This window comes from Bufo bufo, chromosome 3 (assembly GCF_905171765.1).
Source record: "Bufo bufo chromosome 3, aBufBuf1.1, whole genome shotgun sequence".
Lineage (NCBI taxonomy): Eukaryota > Metazoa > Chordata > Amphibia > Anura > Bufonidae > Bufo > Bufo bufo.
In genome coordinates, this window is record NC_053391.1 from 694953672 (window position 1) to 694975958 (window position 22287).

A 22287-nucleotide genomic window follows, 5' to 3' on the forward strand; every position below is an offset into this window, starting at 1 on the left:
TCTCCTGCCTGGTGAACTCTTTCAGATTTTCTGCTTCTGCCTGGGCCTTATTGGGACTCATGACTTGGCTGCGAGGCTTCCTCCTTCTCTTTTGTACTGTCCACGCTATGGTGACTGAAGGATGGGTGCCAGGATGGTGAAGGATGTGAAATGGGAGCGGGGCTGTTCTCAAGGACATCCAGAAATGCCAGCAGTTATCCACGCCCCTATCAATACAACAACTTTATAATGAAGTTCCCTGGTGTCACATCACTCAGGTCTGTCTTGGAGCTGGTTACAAGAACATTACCAAGATGGCCTCCAAGGTGGCTCACAGCTGTAGGTCTGATCTGTGTATGGATTTTACGGGATAAAACAGATGGACCTTATTACATAGATGGAGGGTGGTGGATCTAGATAGGTTCCATACTGTAGTTCATGTATAGGCTGGCAGCTGGGCGTCCTCTCAAGAGGAGTCCATTTAGGACCATTTTATACCCTTTGTCTTCTTTTTGTCATTTTACACAGCACTCAAACTGTGTATATACAGTAAAATACCGCACACCGCCATGTCACTTCTATTGGTCCTGGTGATCGGGAGACAGATCATGTGAACACTGGTATGTCCGTGAGTCGCATCAAGTAAAAGATAAAATAGAAACTGAAATAACAGTTTGTGTGATTTGTTATTTACACTGTGTGCAATGTACGGCCTCCTCCGGTGTGACAACCGGTATTATACTGCTGACAACGTACATGACCTTCAGGAGACGCTACTACATCCCACAGGCCTGGATTTGGACTCATTAGGAAGGGACTTAGTTACTGGACATATAAATAGCTAGAGAAGAACATTTCTGGTATCATGTTTATTATAATATTAGACATTTCCTTATCATCTATATATCAGTCATATTACCCATAAAGCACCAGGAGACTCTCCTAATACCAGACTTCTGAAGAAGTCTTCTCCACCAAAGTCCTGTTATCTGCTCATCACAGAGAGGAATCCGGCTTCTTCTCAGTTCAGTAAAAGATCTCCATATTTGGTTTCTGCTTTTCCAGTTTTCTTATGGCTTCCTCCTCCTCTTTAGATAATCGATTGCTCATCAGACTAGAAGAGAAAACAGCGCCCCCAGCATTAGTGAGGTTGTATTGTGAGGTTTCCTCGTGACATCAGACCAGTCAGTGAATTGATCTCCTGAACATGTGTTTTGTAAATCTCCCCTTTGGTTTAGTGTTCTCATTAAAGGGGTTCTCCTAGAATTAGGAAAATGAAAATACTTAAATATGACTTTATTATAAATATATTCCTAGATACCTTTCATTAGTTATAATGGCTCGTTTTGTCTGGGGAGCAATCATTAGGAAAAATAAAATGGCCGCCATCCTATTAGTACATACAAAACCTGTCCTAATCACACAGGAGGACAAGTTACTTCAGAGCAGTGAGCCAAAGAGCTGCCTCATCTTCTTCTATGATCCTGAATACAGTGTAATATGATCTTCAGCTAAATCTCTGTAGAAATGGAGTTCATCATGAGGAGGCATGAAGTACAGAGAGGAGGTGGGGGTGATGTGGATAATGAGCAGCAGCTCTTGTATGTAGTCTCCATTACCACAGTCTGTCCTGTCTGTCCTTCATGTCTCCTCATGAACTCCATTCCCACAGAGATTCAGTTAAGGTTCTTATAATCTGTATTCAGGATCATAATCCCTGACAAGTAGGAGAGGAGGAGGATGATGAGGCAGCTCTTTACCTCAGTCCTTGGAAGTTACTTGTCCTCCTGTATGATTAGGACAGGTTTTGTGTGCATTAATAGGACGGCGGCCATTTTGTTTCTCCTAATGATTGCTCCCGAAACAAAATGAGCAATTATAAATAATGAAAAGTATTTGGGAATATATTTACAATAAAGTAATATTTAAGTATTTTCATTTTCTAAATTCCTGGAGAACCCCTTTAAGAGAAACAAAATCAGAGTATTGCAGGTTTGACACCTTTTAATGGTTAACAAAAATAGAAGTAATGATGTTACATAGCAAGCTTTTGAGACATCACCAGTCCCTTCATCAGGCGGACTACAAGAATGAAGAAACAGCGCTATATATCCAATAAGAACAGAGACATGGGGGAATGAATGGACATAGTGGGGGCTCCAGGTCTCTGAGACAACATCAATTTAGAGACCATAAAACGTTCACACCCCTTATCTGTCAGATAATTAAGGACTCATTTGCAAGATCTTTGATAGTCTGTTGTTTTTTAAATGTCCCTTCATCCCCCCCATGTCTCTGTTCTTATTGTTTCCTCATACATCCTTGTAGGACGCCTGATGAAGGGACTGGTGATGTCTGGAAAGCTCGCTATGTAACAACACTGAATCATCGTTTGCCGGCAGCAGATCATGATTACAAAGCACAATCTGCCACCGACCAATGAGTTTTAATTCTGTTGAAAGATTCCAATTACCCGGTGACCGAGCGTTTACTAGTTTATGCGGTAATTGGCGGCAGTATTAAACCTCATTCACACGTCTCTGTCCATGCTCAAATCCGTGAAAAGGTGGTCTATGATGGTCAATGAAAAGATGCCTCCATGAAGGATCAGTTTGTCTATTTTTTGCTGTCCGTGTGTCATTCCTGTTTCACAGACACTGTGCAGCTGAAAAATACACAGGAGACACAGGAGACCATGGGTATAGCTGCTGGCACTAGGAGGCGACACTAAGCAAAAAATTGTTAGCTCCTCCTCTCAGTTATACCCAAGCTAGTCAGTTTTAGCTTAGTGTCTGTAGGAGGCAGACCTTCCTGCTTTGCAGGGCATCTATCCACCATTTGTATTTATTACTTTAGTTTGTTATTTTACCTTTTTCCCCTTTAGGCATGGGAAACAGACACCTTGCCTCTCTGTTCCCCTCACTGCCTGACCTCCACCAGGAAGGCAATGTGGACCAGGGTATCCCAGCTCCCCTGCATCCCACCAGCCATGAGATCACCTGCCTTTCTGCAGTGTCCCCTCCACTCCAGCCTCCCTACCACCTCGGTGCTAGCAGCTGAAGAGGTGACCCTACTGGTACCCCGAGGAGGGGTGAAGAGAAGAGGATGTAGATGAGTATGGTGAACACCTCCCCTCTCCATTCCTCTCATTCTTCATTCCCCTCCTGGCCTGGGTTTTCTCCTCTTTATTTCACCTAGTGCTTTCGCCCCTCCTTGCCCCCTCCACCTTCTTCCCTCCCGGGCCTGCCGGTACCATTTCCCAGCGGTCGCATCCCCTCCTGGGCTGGCCGCTGCTTCTAACTACTGGGGATAGATTATGCCCGTCCAATGCCTTCTTAGTCCAGGGTTTGGGTATCTCACGGCCGTTCCTTCCGCATCCGTTCTCCAGCATCCGTCAGTATTGGTCGTCTTTATTGTAGATCGGCATAACAGTACATGCTTAAATAAGTATGTGGAAAGATCAATGGTCCCAAGAGGATTACGGATTAAAAAAATTCCGACGACCATTTTTTCAGAAAGCTTTGTTATTAAATGGAATGACATCCTATCTGCCTGCTCACAGCAATTAATGACACTCATCGTTGAATATGAGGGAGAGAAATTGGTGTCAATTCAACAGGAGATCGATAAATGTAAGAGCCTACTGCAGAAATTTGAAATGACACCTCAATATCAAGAATTGGAGACCAAATCAGCAGCTTTGTTAAAAGAATGTGAGGAAAGTATCATGAACTTTAAACCTACTAAATTTCAGCGCGATGTTTTTGACTATAGCAACAATCAAGTTTATGAATGGGGGCGTAGAGAGAATCCTCCATATACTCCCAAGCCCATTTTGAAAAAGCGCTATAATCAACTGTAAGGGATCGTCTCTTTTCAGGGGGGTCACACTCACAGATATATCACCAGACAACGGATTTTCATCTCCAAACTGTGCATTTATTTTGACAGTCTTCTTATAAAGGATAGTCCAGTTATACATGACTGGGTGGGGTGAGGTTCCCGCACCGTCAACACTTGAAACACAAATATACTCCTGCCCGTCTAGGCGCTACCTAAACACAATACGTCCCTACCTCACTCATAGAGCTCAGTTCACACATTGACAACATATGCGGCTTTCCTCAGCCAACATCAATACTGCAGCCTCCAGGCTGTGGCAACTCCAGTACCTTTTGGGGGAGTGTGGCCCAGTAGTCCTCCAGACGCTGGGCGTGCAACCCTCGTTCTCTAGGTCCTCCAAACCTCAGGCTATTCAAAGCCTTGTGGCCCCTCAGTCCTCCTGACTGAGATCACACACAGAGCCTCTGCTTCACAAAACAGTCTCGCTCTCCCTCCTCTGAGGCGCTTTATGCCAGCCTGATTACATACAGCAGGCCTTACCTGCGATCGCCTCAGGTAGAAAGGAAAACCCGTACTGGAAGGGTGTGGACTGGGAACTCCCTATACCAAGCCTAGCCACCAGTCCAAGTAAAATCCAGGCCAGAATATGTATACAGAAATGTCTCAGCAAACTATGCTTTGCTGAGACTACTGCCACTCTCTGGATTTTATCTGTCTCACCCATCTGAGGTACCTGAAGTGGGACAACACACCTTCCAGCACTGTTCACATTACCACATATCCCCCCCCTCTTCTTCAGACCGGAGGTCTGGGGATTTTCCCACATCGTACCATGCCCTCTGGAAGATGTGGTCAGTGTCACATATTTCTCTCTATTTTGCCACCCCCAGGCAAGCAGAGCTTGGTTTTTCATAAACACTGACTTTCTACCTAGCAGACAGTGTCTAAGGGAGTCCTCCTTCTCTTTGCTGGAGAACTTTTTCTTAGCTTTCTGACTTGCTCCTTTTCCAGATTTCTTCTTAGGTCCACGACCTCTAACTTCTGCAATCTTTATGCAATGAGCAGGACACCGGTACAGTGGGTCAGCTATGCAGTGGGTCAGTATTTATATGTAATAGTTTGTGACGCCAATTGCAGCTTGCGCAGGTACTGTAGCAGGGCCCTTTAAGATGTTATAACTCACGTACCAGGTGAGGAATGCCAGAGGGGGATAATGTCTCTGTGTAATGTCAACGGTGTCTCCTTCCTTGGTACGGCTGGACTCCTGGATCCTGGCTCACTTGCAATAAATTGAGTGTGGTCAGTAGGAGATATGGTGGAATGATTGAGATCCAGACAGGAGATATAATCCAATTCGTCTTTACTGAATGGCAGCTTTAAATCCATACAAGTTACAGCAATATATCTGTAAAGAATAAATCAAGGCAACTGGACGTACTCTAGATTTCTTGAAAACGTTTCACTCGTTCTTAGAAACATAGAAACATAGAATGTGTCGGCAGATAAGAACCATTTGGCCCATCTAGTCTGCCCAATATACTAAATACTATGGATAGCCCCTGGTCCTATCTTATATGAAGGATGGCCTTATGCCTATCCCATGCATGCTTAAACTCCTCCACTGTATTTGCAGCTGCCACTTCTGCAGGAAGGCTATTCCATGCATCCACTACTCTCTCAGTAAAGTAATACTTCCTGATATTACTTTTAAACCTTTGCCCCTCTAATTTAAAACTATGTCCTCTTGTAGCAGTTTTTCTTCTTTTAAATATTCTTTCCTCTTTTACCTTGTTGATTCCCTTTATGTATTTAAAAGTTTGTATCATATCCCCTCTGTCTCGTCTTTCTTCCAAGCTATACATGTTAAGGTCCTTTAATCTTTCCTGGTAAGTTTTATCCTGCAATCCATGTACCAGTTTAGTAGCTCTTCTCTGAACTCTCTCCAAAGTATCAATATCCTTCTGGAGATATGGTCTCCAGTACTGAGCACAATACTCCAAATGCGGTCTCACTAGTGCTCTGTAGAGCGGCATGAGCACCTCCCTCTTTCTACTGGTAATTCCTCTTGCTATACACCCAAGCATTCTGCTAGCATTTCCTGCTGCTCTGTGACATTGTCTGCCTACCTTTAAGTCTTCTGAAATAATGATCCCTAAATCCCTTTCCTCAGATACTGAGGTTAGGACTGTATCACTGATTTTATATTCTGCTCTTGGGTTTTTACGTCCCAGTTGCATTATCTTGCACTTATCAACATTAAATTTTAGTTGCCAGATTTTTGACCATTCCTCTAGTTTTCCTAAGTCCTTTTCCATTTGGTGTATTCCTCCAGGAACATCAACCCTGTTACAAATCTTTGTGTCATCAGCAAAAAGACACACCTTACCATTGAGGCCTTCTGCAATTTCGCTGATAAAGATATTAAACAATATGGGTCCCAGAACAGATCCCTGAGGTACCCCACTGGTAACAAGACCTTGGTCTGAATATACTCCATTGACTACAACCCTCTGTTGCCTCTCCCTCAGCCACTGCCTAATCCATTCAACAATATGGGAGTCCAAGCCCAATGACTGCACTTTATTGATAAGCCTTCTATGTGGGACAGTATCAAAAGCCTTACTAAAGTCTAGATAAGCGATGCCTACTGCACCTCCTCCATCTATTATTTTAGTCACCCAATCAAAAAAATCAATAATATTAGTTTGACATGATCTCCCTGAAGTAAACCCATGCTGTTTTTCATCTTTCAATCCATGGGTTTTTAGATGGTCCACAATCCTCTCCTTAAGTATGGTTTCCATTAATTTCCCCACTATTGATGTCAGGCTTACTGGCCTATAGTTGCCCGATTCCTCCCTACTACCTTTCTTGTGAATGGGCACAACATTTGCTAATTTCCAATCTTCTGGGACGACTACTGTTGCCAGTGATTGGTTAAATAAATCTGTTAATGGTTTTGCTAGTTCACCGCTGAGCTCTTTTAATAGCTTTCGGTGTATCCCATCAGGCCCCTGTGACTTATTTGTATTAATTTTAGACAGTTGACTTAGAACCTCTTCCTCTGTAAAGACACATGCGTCAAAAGATTCATTAGTCTTCTTTCCCAACTGAGGTCCTTCTCCTTCATTTTCCTTTGTAAAAACTGAACATAAGTATTCATTGAGGCAGTCAGCTAGTTCTTTATCTTCTTCCATATACCTTCCTTCTTTAGTTTTTAATTTGGTAATTCCTTGTTTTAGTTTCCTTTTTTCATTTATGTATCTGAAGAATGCCTTATCGCCTTTTTTCCCTGACTGAGCTAATTTCTCTTCTGCCTGTGCTTTAGAAGCTCTTATAACTTGTTTGGCCTCTCTCTGCCTAATCTTATAAATTTGTCTGTCATCCTCGTTTAGTTTTTTTTATAATTCCTAAATGCTATCTTTTTGTTTTTAATGATTTTGGCCACTTCTGCTGAGTACCACAGTGGTCTCTTCCTTTTTTTGCATTTACTGACAAGCCTAATGCAATCTTCTGTTGCCTTCAATAGTGCCACTTTTAAGTAGTCCCATTTCTCCTGGACTCCAATTAAACTGTTCCAGTCTGATAGGGACTCGTATACCACTAATCTAATTTTAGAAAAGTCAGTTTTTCTAAAATCTAAAACTTTTGTTTTTGTGTGGTGTGACTCAGTCACTGTACTTAGTAAACCACATCACTAGATCCCAAGCTTTCCCCTACAGTAATATCATATACCAAATTCCCATTTGTGAATACTAAATCTAAAATGGCCTCCTTCCGGGTTGGGTCCTCCACTACTTGCTGTAGAAATAATCCCAGTAGGGAATTTAGAATATCTGTACTCTTGGCAGAACTAGCTATTTTGGTTTTCCAGTTTACATCTGGAAGATTGAAGTCTCCCATAATGATAACTTCCCCCTTCAATGTCATTTTAGCTATTTCCTCAACTAGTAGATCATCTAATTCTTTGACTTGGCTATGTGGTCTATATATCACACCTACACGAGTTACTTTATGATTATCAAGCTGCAAGGTAACCCAAACTGACTCTAAATTGTTCTCGCTAACTTGTATCAAATTAGATTTTATGCTATCTTTCACATACAGGGCCACCCCTCCCCCTTCTTGCCTTCTCTGTCTTTCCTGTATAGAGAGTACCCTGGTATTGATATATCCCAGTCATTACTCCACGTCTCAGTAACAGCCACTACATCTATATTCTCAGATGCCATTATAGCCTCAAGCTCATTGATCTTATTCCCTAGACTGCGAGCATTTGTAGACAAGACTCTGAGCTTGTCATTTCTTAACCTTTGTGCTACTGGCCTCTTTTGGCATTGTTCCAGGGGGCAGTCGGACTGCTGGATTATCACTCTTTTGCCCCCCTTTCCTAGTTTAAATGCTTATTAGCAAATACTTGGAACTGTTCACGAGGACATTCGTTCCCTTGAGAGAAAGATGCAAATCATCTTTCTTGTACAGTTATTTTCCATTTCAACGAGCTTTCTCAATTCGAGTGATTGTACAAAAATTCTGGGAATAAATATGTAACTGAATCCACATCTGGTAATTATACCCAGCATTGGGTCAAAGGTGTTGATTCCATTATCCTAATTGGAGTCAGTAGGTGATAAAGACTTCCCAGAAAAAGGTGTCAAGACAGCATTGCATGTGGCAGACAATAGATGTCTAACCCCCCCACCTCTATTCAAGCTTGGCGTCTCCATTTTTACGTAGATGGCCTCCTTCACGCCTCGTTTGTACCAATCGGCCTTTCTGGACTGTCTTATAACAGTGGAGGAGTGTTCCTTTCAGATGTAAGTACACGGCTGAATCTTGACCAGAGGTTTTGGTTCTTCTATGCTGAGCCATACGCTGATGTAGTTGTTGTTTTGTTTCGCCGATATACATTTCTGAGCATTCCTCATTGCACTGGACTGCGTACACAATGTTGTCCATCTTGTGTTTAGGCGTTGGGTCTTTGGGGTGAACCAGTTGTTGCCTCAGTGTGTTGCTGGGTTTAAAGCAAACAGGAATGTGATTTTATTAAAAATCCTTTTGAGTTTCTCAGACACCCCAGCTACATATAGGATAACCATATTCTTGCGTCTGTCATGCTTCTCGCCCTCACTGGTAGTCTTGGTGGTCTTTCTTCTCCTTCCTTCTGTTTTGACAAAGGCCCAAACTGGATACCCACAAGTTTTAAGTGCCCCTCTGAGGTGTTTGAGTTCCTTCGCCTTGGCCTCTGTGCTGGTGGGGATTTTCTCTGCCTGGTGGTGTAGAGTCTGGATGACTCCCAGTTTGTGGTCTAGAGGATGGTGGGAATCAAATATCAGGTACTGGTCTGTGTGTGTTGGTTTTCGATAGACCTCTATTCCCAGCTTCCTTCCGTCTTCCACTGTTATAAGACAGTCCAGAAACGAGGCGTGAAGGAGGCCATCTACGTAAAAATGGAGAAGCCAAGCTTGAATAGAGGTGGGGGGGTTAGACATCTATTGTCTGCCACATGCAATGCTGTCTTGACACCTTTTTCTGGGAAGTCTTTACCACCTACTGACTCCAATTAGGATAATGGAATCAACACCTTTGACCCAATGCTGGGTATAATTACCAGATGTGGATTCAGTTACATATTTATTCCCAGAATTTTTGTACAATCACTCAGAATTGAGAAAGCTCGTTGGAAGAACGAATGAAATGTTTTCAAGAAATCTACAGTACGTCCAGTTGCCTTGATTTATTCTTTACAGATAGATACCATGACCTGGATAAATGAGAACCTTCACAGACAAGTTACAGCAATAGTCTTGGGTCCCAGCAGGTATTGGCAATACAGTTGCAAGAAAAAGTATGTGAACCCTTTGGAATGATATGGATTTCTGCACAAATTGGTCATAAATGGTTATCTGATCTTCATCTAAGTCACAACAATAGACAATCACAGTCTGCTTAAACTAATAACACACAAAGAATTAAATGTTACCATGTTTTTATTGAACACACCATGTAAACATTCACAGTGCAGGTGGAAAAAGTATGTGAAGCCTTGGATTTAATAACTGGTTGAACCTCCTTTGGCAGCAGAAACTTCAACCAAACGTTTCCTGTAGTTGCAGATCAGATGTGCACAACGGTCAGGAGTAATTCTTGACCATTCCTCTTTACAGAACTGTTTCAGTTCAGCAATATTCTTGGGATGTCTGGTGTGAATCGCTTTCTTGAGGTCATGTCACAGCATCTCAATCGGGTTGAGGTCAGGACTCTGACTGGGCCACTCCAGAAGGCATATTTTCTTCTGTTTAAGCCATTCTGTTGTTGATTTACTTCTATGCTTTGGGTTGTTGTCCTGTTGCAACACCCATCTTCTGTTGAGCTTCAACTGGTGGACAGATGGCATTAAGTTCTCCTGCAAAATGTCTTGATAAACTTGGGAATTCATTTTTCCTTAGATGATAGCAATCCGTCCAGGCCCTGACACAGCAAAGCAGCCTCAAACCATGATGCCCCCACCACCATACTTCACAGTTGGGATGAGGTTTTGATGTTGGTGTGCTGTGCCACTTTTTCTCCACACATAGTGTTGTGTGTTTCTTCCAAACAACTCAACTTTGGTTTCATCTGTCCACAGAATATTTTGCCAGTACTGCTGTGGAACATCCAGGTGCTCTTGTGCAAACTGTAAACGTGCAGCAATGTTTTTTTTGGACAGCAGTGGCTTCCTCTGTGGTATCCTCCCATGAAATCCATTCTTGTCTAGTGTTTTACGTATCGTAGATTCACTAACAGGGATGTTAGCATATGCCAGAGACTTTTGTAAGTCTTTAGCTGACACTCTAGGATTCTTTTTCACCTCATTTAGCAGTCTGCGCTGTGCTCTTGCAGTCATCTTTACAGGACAGCCACTCCTAGGGAGAGTAGCAGCAGTGCTGAAATTTCTCCATTTATAGACAATTTTTCTTACCGTGGGCTGATGAACAGCAAGGCTTTTGGAGATACTTTTATAACCCTTTCCAGCTTTATAGAAGTCAACAATTCTTAATCGTAGGTCTTCTGAGAGCTCTTTTGTGCGAGGCATCATTCACATCAGGCAATGCTTCTTGTGAAAAGCAAACCCAGAACTGGTGTGTGTTTTTGTAGGGCAGGGCAGCTGTAACCAACACCTCCGAACTCATCTCATTGATTGGACTCCGGTTGGCTGACACCTCACTCCAATTAGCTCTTGGAGATGTCATTAGTCTAGGGGTTCACATACTTTTTCCACCTGCACTGTGAATGTTTACATGGTGTGTTCAATAAAAACATGGTAACATTTAATTCTTTGTGTGTTATTAGCTTAAGCAGACTGTGATTGTCTATTGTTGTGACTTAGATGAAGATCAGATCACATTTTATGACCAATTTGTGCAGAAATCCATATCATTCCAAAGGGTTCACATACTTTTTCTTGCAACTGTATGTGGCAGGAATTTATATCTATTCTGCTTCTGATCATATGCCTAAGGAGTCTGGCAGGTATTAGTCTTCTGCTCTGTCTGACTTCTGCTTGATATGGGCCTGACTAGCTGAGGAGGAATTTGGCTTCTCCTGGACTTGGGATATGTACTCACAGCTTGGATCACAGGGTATGCTTCTTCCTGGAGGCTGGAGGTGGCTGCTCTTCTTGTCGACCAGCTGAGGTTGATAGCTCAGGCTGGGAAGATGGATCCTTGCCTCAGCCGAGGCGGGATCGAGGGTTGGGATCCCTGGTTCTGGGAACTCCTACCAACACAACCTACCCCAGCAGGGGGTGGCTGGTACACTGACTACACTTCCTTCTCCTCCTCATGAGACAGGACATGGGAACATCCCACTTCTGCTCACACAGGGGAGCCCAGACTAGAATGGACTATTCCAGACTAGATATACTAACTAACTAACCATTGTCTGCTTACATATTGCCGCCACCTGCTCGCGGACAGGGAAATTACAGCAAATACATAATACAAGCCTGGAAAATACATATACAGGAAAATGTAAAACTAGATTACACAAGATAATAATACATACACACCTAACATGCTGTAGAAGGGGAACAGAGTTTTAGTGACATACTCTGGGATGTTACATTTACAGCCCTGTTTTCCATGAGGAGGTCCCGCCTCCTCCTTTTTGTTGGAGATCCGGCTGGTCAGTTTTATACCATCCTTTAGCCGCTCTGGTGTCACCTGGTGTTCACACTCGCTTTGTTTCTTTCTTCTATCAACAGATAACACTTCTCTTTTTTCTTTACTACCCACAGGGTTTAGCTCAGGTTTGTCTTCAGTTTCAGAGTCTTCTGCTTCTTCAGAAGCTCTGCCCACTTCGGCCGACTCTTCTTCCGCCTTATCTTTGGTCTCTGGAACATCCGAGAATCTCTCCCACTCCAACTCATCATCCTTAGCTTCTTCAGCCTTTGAGTCTTTATTGAGTTTGTTAGTGTGGGAAACCAACCTCGCCACTGGGTTTTGGAGGGGCCTGGCTGCTGGCCTCTTGCCCCAGGATTATGGGCCCTCTCATCAGCCAGGCCTCATTTGTTCACAAAGGACTTGAACTAACTTGAACTCCTGGTCTAATTCATGCCATTTTTGGGATGTTAAATGTCTGTTTATTGAAAAGGGTTGTGACATTGTATGTTTAAAATGGTGATTTCTGTTCTGTTGTCCCCACATGTGTATTGGTGATTTCCCTTTGTCTTGAGAGATAATTGGATTGCTCCTCGGGTGTCTCCAGGGTAGAGAGGAGGAAACCATGATGCATTGTGGGGATGTATTGTCTCTGTGTATCCGGAATTGCTACATATCTGTCCTGTGTCGCAGTCTCCCTTCTGGTCCCCTAGGGGTGTGAACGATTGGTTGCTGTACTTACATTGTATGTGTTGTAACATATTGATTGGTTGTATTTCAAAACCCTGTGGGCGGACCTGTATTTGCAACAACTGTAATAAAAACCAGGCTGGGTGTGCCAGCACCTCAGACCACTGCTTGACCCTCAACACGGAGCCTTGTCTCGTTATTGGGGGGATCCACTGTATGCTGTTAGAGACTGATTGCCAGGAGTGTAAGCTGATTCCTGTTCGTCTGCTAGCAGCTATTCGTGAGGTCCCAGTTTGGAGTGCTATTTTGTATCCAGTTCGGGAGTTTGGTGTTCTGCAGTAGCTGTGCCTGTCTCTCAGAAAAGGGGCATATCGCCTAAACGGATTTTAACCCCTTGTCTGCAGAAACGGTCCGTTACATTGGTGGCAAGCAGCGGGATCGTTCCTACAGCCAGAAGGACAGCTACAGGAGACACCATTTCTTTGGATTTTACAACTTAAGGGCAACGCATGTCTCAGTACAGCGACCCTAAAAGCACCAGGATGGAACCAGCAGTGGAGTACAGATACTCTGTTGAGGAATTTGACCGTATGATGTGGTTGCGGCTGAACTTCTTCGGACCCAATCCAGCTGAGAAATCCGTGAAGTTCGTGAGGAGTCTAGTGTTCAAGACCCTACTATACCGGGCAGAAGGTGACGGTCAGCTGCCACGTTGGGTGGACCTCCATCGGAAGTTACAGTTGCGGGACAGAGAAAGCTCAGTCTCCTCTCCCCAGCGGCAGAGTGTCCAGCAGGGAATTGGGAGCCCAGTCTCCATTCCCCAGCGACAGTGTGAATTGCAGGGAATTGGGAGCCCAGTCTCCATTCCCCAGCGGCAGGCTGAGTTACAGGGGGCAGAGGTAGTTGTTCCTGCCCCCCAGCAGCAGAGTGATATGCCGGGAAGGCAGTGTGAAGTGCAGGGAGAGGAGAGCAGCGTCCTCCCTCCCCAGCAGCAGGCTGAGTTACAGGGGGCAGAGGTAGTTGTTCCTGCCCCCCAGCAGCAGGGTGATATGCCGGGAAGGCAGTGTGAAATGCAGGGAGAGGAGAGCAGAGTCCTTCCTCCCCAGCGGCAGGCTGAGTTACAGGGGGCAGAGGTAGTTGTTCCTGCCCCCCAGCAGCAGCATGATTTTTTGGGAATTGGGAGCCCAGTCTCAATTCCCCAGCGGCTGAGTGATGTACAGGGAATTGGGAGCCCAGTCTCCATTCCCCAGCGGCCGTGTGATTTATTGGGAATTGGGAGCCCAGTCTCCATTCCCCAGTGGCAGGCGGAGTTACAGGGGGCAGAGACAGTCGGTCCTGTCCCCCAGCGGCAGAGTGTCCAGCAGGGAATAGAGATCCCAGTCTCCTTTCCCCAGCAGCAGGACACTGTATTGGGAGCGGAGACGGTTGGTCGCCCTCCCCAGCGGCTGGAAGTATGTATGGGAGAGGAGCTCGTTACCCCCTCTCCCCAGCGGCAGCTTAACGCACCAGGGGGAGACAGTAAGCCCCACAACAGTGCAGATGGGACCGTGGTCTCTGCACTTACAGCACAGGGGGTAGAGACAGTCGGTCTACCCCTCCAACAACCAGGCTCCAACCAGGCTTCTTCCATGGTAACGCTGGCACCAGGGCAGAGTACCGCTGATACCTGCCCACAAAGCAACCTCCACTCCAAGCCAGGGAGCAACACAGAGACCGGGAGTACCAGCTACCAACATAACCTTGGTGGACTCACTGGACAGAGACAGGCTACCAAATTAAACAGGTCCAGTATTGGGTTGTGGGTGGACTGCCAGACTAACTCAGGTACTGACCGTGAGGTCAGGTACCTGGTTAGTCTTCCCTGGGAGGGGGAGATGTGTGGCGAAACCAACCTCGCCACTGGGTTTTGGAGGGGCCTGGCTGCTGGCCTCTTGCCCCAGGATTATGGGCCCTCTCATCAGCCAGGCCTCATTTGTTCACAAAGGACTTGAACTAACTTGAACTCCTGGTCTAATTCGTGCTATATTTGAGATGTTAAATGTCTGTGTATTGAAAAGGGTTGTGACATTGTATGTTTAAAATGGTGATTTCTGTTCTGTTGTCCCCACATGTGTATTGGTGATTTCCTTTTGTCTTGAGAGATAATTGGATTGCTCCTCGGGTGTCTCCAGGGCAGAAAGGAGGAAACCATGATGCATTGTGGGGATGTATTGTCTCTGTGTATCCGGAATTGCTACATATCTGTCCTGTGTCGCAGTCTCCCTTCTGGTCCCCTAGGGGCGTGAACGATTGGTTGCTGTACTTACATTGTATGTGTTGTAACTTATTGATTGGTTGTATTTCAAAACCCTGTGGGCGGACCTGTATTTGCAACAACTGTAATAGAAACCAGGCTGGGTGTGCCAGCACCTCAGACCACTTCTTGACCCTCAACACGGAGCCTTGTCTCGTTATTGGGGGGATCCACTGTATGCTGTTAGAGACTGATTGCCAGGAGTGTAAGCTGATTCCTGTTCGTCTGCTAGCAGCTATTCGTGAGGTCCCAGTTTGGAGTGCTATTTTGTATCCAGTTCGGGAGTTTGTTGTTCTGCAGTAGCTGTGCCTGTCTCTCAGAAAAGGGGCATATCGCCTAAACAGATTTTAACCCCTTGTCTGCTGAAACGGTCCGTTACAGTTAGCCTTCTCATCCTCCTCGGACACGGCATCATATACTTGCATTCTTAACCCCTCCTCTTTCTCATCAAGGTTGGAGGTACTGGAGACACCGGGGTCCTCATCAGACTCTTCCTCTTCTAGCATTCCCTCCAGAGGGTCACCCAGGACATTGTTCTCCTTTCGGGCAGGCTCTAGGAGAGCCATCTCACAGTAGTAGACAACATCTGCATGCTGGCCATCTGTCTCCTCATATTTCTTACCCAGCAGACCGCTGGCTTTCTGGAAGGCATTGACGGTAGAGGGGACATCTTTCATGACCCGGTCCTGACTACTCACTGCCATAAGTCTCTTGACTTCTGCCTCCACATTAGCTTCATCAACTTTTTCAGAAGAAACTTCTTCCATCTTCTCTTTTAGACACCCTGTGGGGGTTCTACCCACAGTCTCTTTAAGCACATTGTCCATGTCTACCGCAGTTTTCTGTGCTTCTTTGGAGCCTTTACTCTTCACCTGGATATCAGGCAGTAGATCCTTCAGATCACTCATCTCTTTCTGATTGCAGCTGTACTGACACGTCTGGTCATCTACCACTGCCTGGGTATAGGTCTCAGTCACTAGGCTGATGTCTCCCCACTTAACTCTCGTCACGTCAGGTATAACTGTTGTCTGGTCACTACTAGCAACTATTTTAATTTCGCAAGACCTTGACTGGGTAGCTTCTTTCTCTGAGTTGCTATCGGCTACGGCACATGCGTCACCTATATTGTGTCATTATCAGTTCTGACCTCTAGGGGCACCGATGCGCTAATGCCCACATTGGACACTTCCCCAGCAACCATAAAACCCCGTGGGTACTGCATATCCACCTCTGGTACGTGTGGTACCCCCTCTGGGCTCACATCATTAACCAGCATTTTTGTATCATATACATTTTTACCAGGAAGGGGCACTTCTCTCCTGATCACATCCTGAAAGGGAAAAGGCATGTCATCATCATATACTTCACATGACCTCACATTTTCATTTTTCACTTCAACTACATCACTGTTTTCAATGGTCATTTCCCTTACACATTCACTTAAAGGGACAGGTACAAGTTCTGCAGGAGTTTTTGTACTCTCTGTGTCTCCATTATGCCACAACTCCCAAAACAAGGGGAAATCACGGCCCAAAACTACATTATGCGCAAGCTTGTTTGCAACCCCAAACGTATAAGTCCCAGTTCCCACTGGAGTCTCACACTCAGTGAGAGCCACCGGATAGTCCTTACTATCCGCATGATTGTTCCGCACATAATCCCCAGCTACCAAGCTGGCATGTACCAGGCTCACCTGGCACCTTGCGTCCAACAACGCCTGGACTGAACTGCCATTCACCACAATGTTGCACATTTTCGGCGCAGTCTCTAGTCCCCGTGTCTCAACACCTCCTGGCCCAGCATATAGCAACTGCCGCCGGCTCACACCACAGTTCACGGTCTCTGAGGTACCAGGGCCCCGGTCAGTCACATGCCCAACCTCCAGAGCTGTGCTCACTGTCACGTGGTCTGCTACACCAGCAATTACAGGAACGGTCTTACCCATTGTCGCCTCGGGTTCATCCCTCTCACGTGCGATACGTCCATCTCCACAGTAGACATCCTTTTCCGAGATGTTGGGAACCTCCCATCTTGGATTCCTGGTCATAGGACAACCAGGTGCACACCTCCCACTTGGCGACATCTCCAGCAGCACTCTCTCTGTTGCCGGACAGCTGCCTGCTGTCGAGGTTGGTTGCTCTTAGCAACAGCATTACGGCATCTTCGCACATCCTCTCTAGGACTCTGTACACCTTGGCAGAAAACACTTGAACTCTTGAGAGCCGCACTGCTCTCCATCTCATTATCTTCCCGTCGGTTGCCCTTGGCAACAGCATACACCACCTCTGCATCCAACTGCATCTCGAGAACCTGCAGTTCTTGGCTCCTAGTCATGAGGTCACTGCCCAGTTCCTCCGCACAGCCGTTACCATGGGAAATGCCTTGGGTTAGGACGTCTCTTGGTTTGTCCAACCCGCACATGAGCTTTTCCTGCTCCTGTTGCCACATCATTTGCCTTTGGCTAGCCTTCAGATTGGCCCGCATCAGCTGCTTGGTGAAATCCTCCATCCACCCCATAGCAACAGATAGTCCTCTCTAGCCACACAGCAAAAGGAAAAAAACATTTTATATTTTTGTTTTTCCAAACAGGTCAGTCTCTTTTCTGGGCTCCACCGAATAGCATGAGCAGCACCTGCTCCACCGAATAAACAGGCTTCCGGCTCTTTAAACTCCAGCACAGCAGGATTCAGCAGCACCTGCTCTTTCTCTTGTTGTTGCCCCTAGCAACCAACTGTTGTTGCCCTTCTCTCATGGACAACTTGCCCGCATCCTCCACCATATGTAAGGGATCGTCTCTTTTCAGGGGGTCACACTCACAGATATCTGACGTCTCTTGGTTTGTCCAACCCGCACATGAGCTTTTCCTGCTCCTGTTGCCACATCATTTGCCTTTGGCTAGCCTTCAGATTGGCCCGCATCAGCTGCTTGGTGAAATCCTCCATCCACCCCATAGCAACAGATAGTCCTCTCTAGCCACACAGCAAAAGGAAAAAAACATTTTATATTTTTGTTTTTCCAAACAGGTCAGTCTCTTTTCTGGGCTCCACCGAATAGCATGAGCAGCACCTGCTCCACCGAATAAACAGGCTTCCGGCTCTTTAAACTCCAGCACAGCAGGATTCAGCAGCACCTGCTCTTTCTCTTGTTGTTGCCCCTAGCAACCAACTGTTGTTGCCCTTCTCTCATGGACAACTTGCCCGCATCCTCCACCATATGTAAGGGATCGTCTCTTTTCAGGGGGTCACACTCACAGATATCTCACCAGACAACGGATTTTCATGTCCAAACTGTGCATTTATTTTGACAGTCTTCTTATAAAGGATAGTCTAGTTATACATCACTGGGTGGGGTGAGGTTCCCGCACCGCCAACACTTAAAACACAAATAAACTCCTGACCGTCTAGGCGCTACCTAAACAAAATACGTCCCTACCTCACTCATAGAGCTCAGTTCACACATGGACAACATATGCGGCTTTCCTCAGCCAACATCAATACTGCAGCCTCAAGGCTATGGCTTCCTTTTGGGGGAGTGTGGCCCAGTAGTCCTCCAGACGCTGGGCGTGCAACCCTCGTTCTCTAGGTCCTCCAAACCTCAGGCTATTCAAAGCCTTGTGGCCCCTCAGTCCTCCTGACTGAGACCACACACAGAGCCTCTGCTTCACAAAACAGTCTCGCTCTCCCTCCTCAGACTGACCTACTCTGAGGCGCTTTATGCCAGCCTGATTACAGCAGGCCTCACCTGCGATCACCTCAGGTAGAAAGGAAAACCCGTACTGGAAGGGTGTGGACTGGGAACTCCCTCTACCAAGCCTAGCCACCAGTCCAAGTAAAATCCAGCCCAGAAAATGTATACAGAAATGTCCCAGCAAACTATGCTTTGCTGAGACTACTGCCACTCTCTGGATTTTTTCTGTCTCACCCATCTGAGGTACCTGAAGTGGGACAACACACCTTCCAGCACTGTTCACATTACCACACAACGAACACAAGAAAAATCGATTTCCACCCGTAGAGTTAGCTTCAGTTCAATGGAGGGAGATATATCTGAAGCTACCCCTGATTCATCAGAATCTGGTGAAGAACAAATACCAAGCAGTGTTGAAAGTTTAATTAAGGACAACAAGTCTTCTTATTATAGAAAAGAAAACAAGTTCAGGAGAAAACCCTCACACATCAAAAAACGCATCAGAAGAGCTGGACGCAAGCATTCAAATAAAACCGCACAATATGGCAACCAGATCACGCAAGAAATAAATACTCATATAACGGAACAGACTTTCCATGATGTTGTTTTCCTCCTGTTGGTATAATGAGGACTATCAATATTATCCGATTGAATCCCGCTGTCAGGATTCGAACCAGTGACCAGCCATGTCCCAGGCAGTAGCTCTAGCCACTAGACTACCAACCCTTCTGGACATTTCCTTCTACTGAACTCTTTGATCTACCTTGTTCCAGCCTTGCCTTGTTAATCTCTGTGATTCCTTGCACCTGCTACTTCCTCTTTATAAGCCCAGCCTCTTGCACCAGATCCCTGCTGGTTATTGTTCTTCTGGACTTGATCCTGCTGCATCTACTGCTGTTCCTCTGTTGCTACTGCTACCAACTTGACTGCTGCCGACCTTGGAATTGTCCCCGACTACTCTTCTGCTTGTCCCTACCAACTGAACTGCTTCCACCGTTCCCGATCCGGATTGTCTGACCACGCTCACTGCCGCCTGCCCTGACCCACCGCCTGCTAACCGATTACGCCTCTGCCTGACTTCCTGCAACTACAACCTGCCTGCGGTCCTTGCCACTGGGCTCCACCTCCAGCCAGCTGTCCTCTGACTCAGGTGAGCCTGTAGGATTGCAACAGAATAACCAGCCCAAAAATGGAGTCCGCGATGGCCACCCTGCGCAAACAAGTCTCCGAACTTCAGGAGTTTGGCACCTCTGCCCAAAAGGAAATGGCTCAACTTCAAGGCGCAATCCAGAGCCAACAGAGGGAAATTATCGACTTACAGCGTCAACTACTGGACGTACGCGGCGCGGTCACAGACTCCCGCATGCCTCTCCCGTCAAAGTTTAACGGCGATCGGAGCCAGTTTCGGGGGTTCCTCAACCAGTGCCGTATCTACTTTCAGATGCAGCTGGGCTCCTTTTCCTCGGACAGAAAGAAGATCCTGTTCATCACACCCATATGTGGAGTCCCACAGTCCCTTATTAAATAATCTAGACAACTTCACAGCAGCCATGAGCCAAGTCTTCGACGACCCTAACCGCTGCGCGACTGCCGAGGCTAGGCTGCACAGTCTACGGCAGGGAAGACGCTCTGTAGCCGAGTATACCTCCGAGTTCCGCCGCTGGGTCACGGACACCACCTGGAACCCCGCTGCTCAGAAAAGTCAATTTCGCCGCGGACTCTCAGAACTTATAAAGGATGAGCTCGCCAGGGTAGACGCCCCAGACGATCTGGATGACTTCATCCAACTGTGCATCCGAATTGACCGGAGACTCGCGGAAAGAAGGAGAGAAAGACTCTGGTCCTTAGATAACAGGCCCGCGTACCCTTTCACTCCAATGACTCAGCCGGCTCACCAACCCTCCACCAAACCGATGCAGGTCGACACACTGCGCAAGACTCTATCGGCTGCTGAAAAGGAGAGACGACTGGCCGCGGGCCTCTGCCTTTACTGTGGCGAGCCAGGGCACTTCGCTATTAGGTGCCCCAATAAGACTTGCCGAACCATTGCTGTCACTGAATTACGGGAATTACAACAAGCTACAATTTCACCCTTGGCCTCTGAAACCATGGACACTACAGGTACCGGGTCCCACTTCATTGTTCCCATCCTTATCACCATTGGGGAACGACAGCCTCCCTGCTCCCCAATGCTTGACTCGGGGGCCGGCGGAAATTTCATGGACTTGACCTTCGCCCATGAGAACAACATACCACTGGTAATCAGGGCAGCCCCCATCGATCTAGAAACCGTCGATGGGACCCCGCTCTCTTCTGGGCCGGTTACGCACCAGACCGCTGATCTTCAACTTCTCGTCAAACCCGATCATCAGGAAACCATTCACTTCTCCCTGATCACCTCCCCTAAGTTTCCGGTGATCCTAGGCATCCCTTGGTTGGAAACCCACAACCCCTCGGTGGACTGGGATGCCCGCTGCATACGGTTCCGCTCAGACTTTTGTTCTCAGAACTGTTTACGTGAATCCGTCCCTTCTCCGCCCGAAGAACCTACCATATTCGGACTATCCACCAAGGAGCTTTTACCCCCGCAATATCTGGAGTTCCAGGATGTCTGTGACAAAAGAAATGCAGACAAACTGCCCCCGCATCGGCCTTATGACTGCCCGATTGAGCTGCTACCTGGAGCCGAAATACCCTTCGGCAGTATATACTCCCTCTCCGAGCCGGAACTAAAGGCCCTGAAGGAGTACTTAGACGAAAATCTAAAAAAAGGTTTTATCCGACCTTCCACATCCCCTGCAGGGGCCCCTTTCTTCTTCGTGGAGAAAAAAGACTCTTCTCTACGCCCTTGCATAGATTATCGAAAGCTCAACAACGTTACTGTGAAGAACCGGTACCCTCTCCCCCTGATTTCTGAACTCCTTGAGAGACTTCGGGCGGCAAAAGTCTTCACTAAGCTCGATCTCCGAGGAGCCTACAACCTGGTCCGAATTCGCCCGGGGGACGAGTGGAAAACCGCCTTCCGAACCCGCTATGGTCACTTTGAGTATCTGGTCATGCCTTTCGGCCTCTGCAATGCCCCTGCTACCTTCCAACATTTTATCAACGACGTCCTCAGGGACATGCTTGACCAATTTGTGGTAGCATATCTGGACGATATTTTGATTTTCTCAGAAGACCCTGAACAACATTGTGGGCATGTCCGCAGGGTGCTACAGAAACTCCGTGAACAGTCTCTCTATATTAAACTGGAGAAGTGCGAATTTGAACAGACTTCCACCCAATTCCTCGGCTATATTATTTCACCGGAGGGCTTAAGTATGGATCCCCGGAAGATCCAGGCCGTGACTGAGTGGCCCGCCCCGAAGAACGAAAAGGAGGTCCAGAGGTTTGTAGGTTTTGCAAACTTTTATCGGAAGTTCATCAGGAACTTTTCGAAAATCATCGCCCCAATCACTCAACTAACAAAAAAGACTGTCCCCTTCGTGTGGACTCCAGAGGCACAGGAGGCCTTTGCTAAACTGAAGTCCCTCTTCACCTCTGCCCCGATCCTGGCCCACCCAAACCCTGAATTACCATTTACGGTCGAGGTGGACGCCTCCGACGCTGCGGTGGGCGCAATTCTGTCTCAACGTTCAGGGGAAAAGATGCTCC

At 46.5% G+C, this 22287-nt stretch overlaps 1 protein-coding gene across 11 annotated transcripts in view; it reads right to left on the bottom strand.

Annotated features, from left to right (window-relative positions):
- Positions 1-833: 833 nt before the first annotated feature.
- LOC120996579 (NACHT, LRR and PYD domains-containing protein 12-like) overlaps positions 834-22287 on the bottom strand; it is a 335847-nt gene continuing 314393 nt past the window's right edge. For all 11 annotated transcript variants that reach the window (XM_040426591.1, XM_040426587.1, XM_040426592.1 and 8 more), the window contains one exon: positions 834-1093. In XM_040426591.1, coding sequence (XP_040282525.1) covers positions 1006-1093 — 88 coding nt within the window. In that variant the 3' untranslated portion in view covers positions 834-1005. The remainder of the gene's footprint in view (positions 1094-22287) is intronic.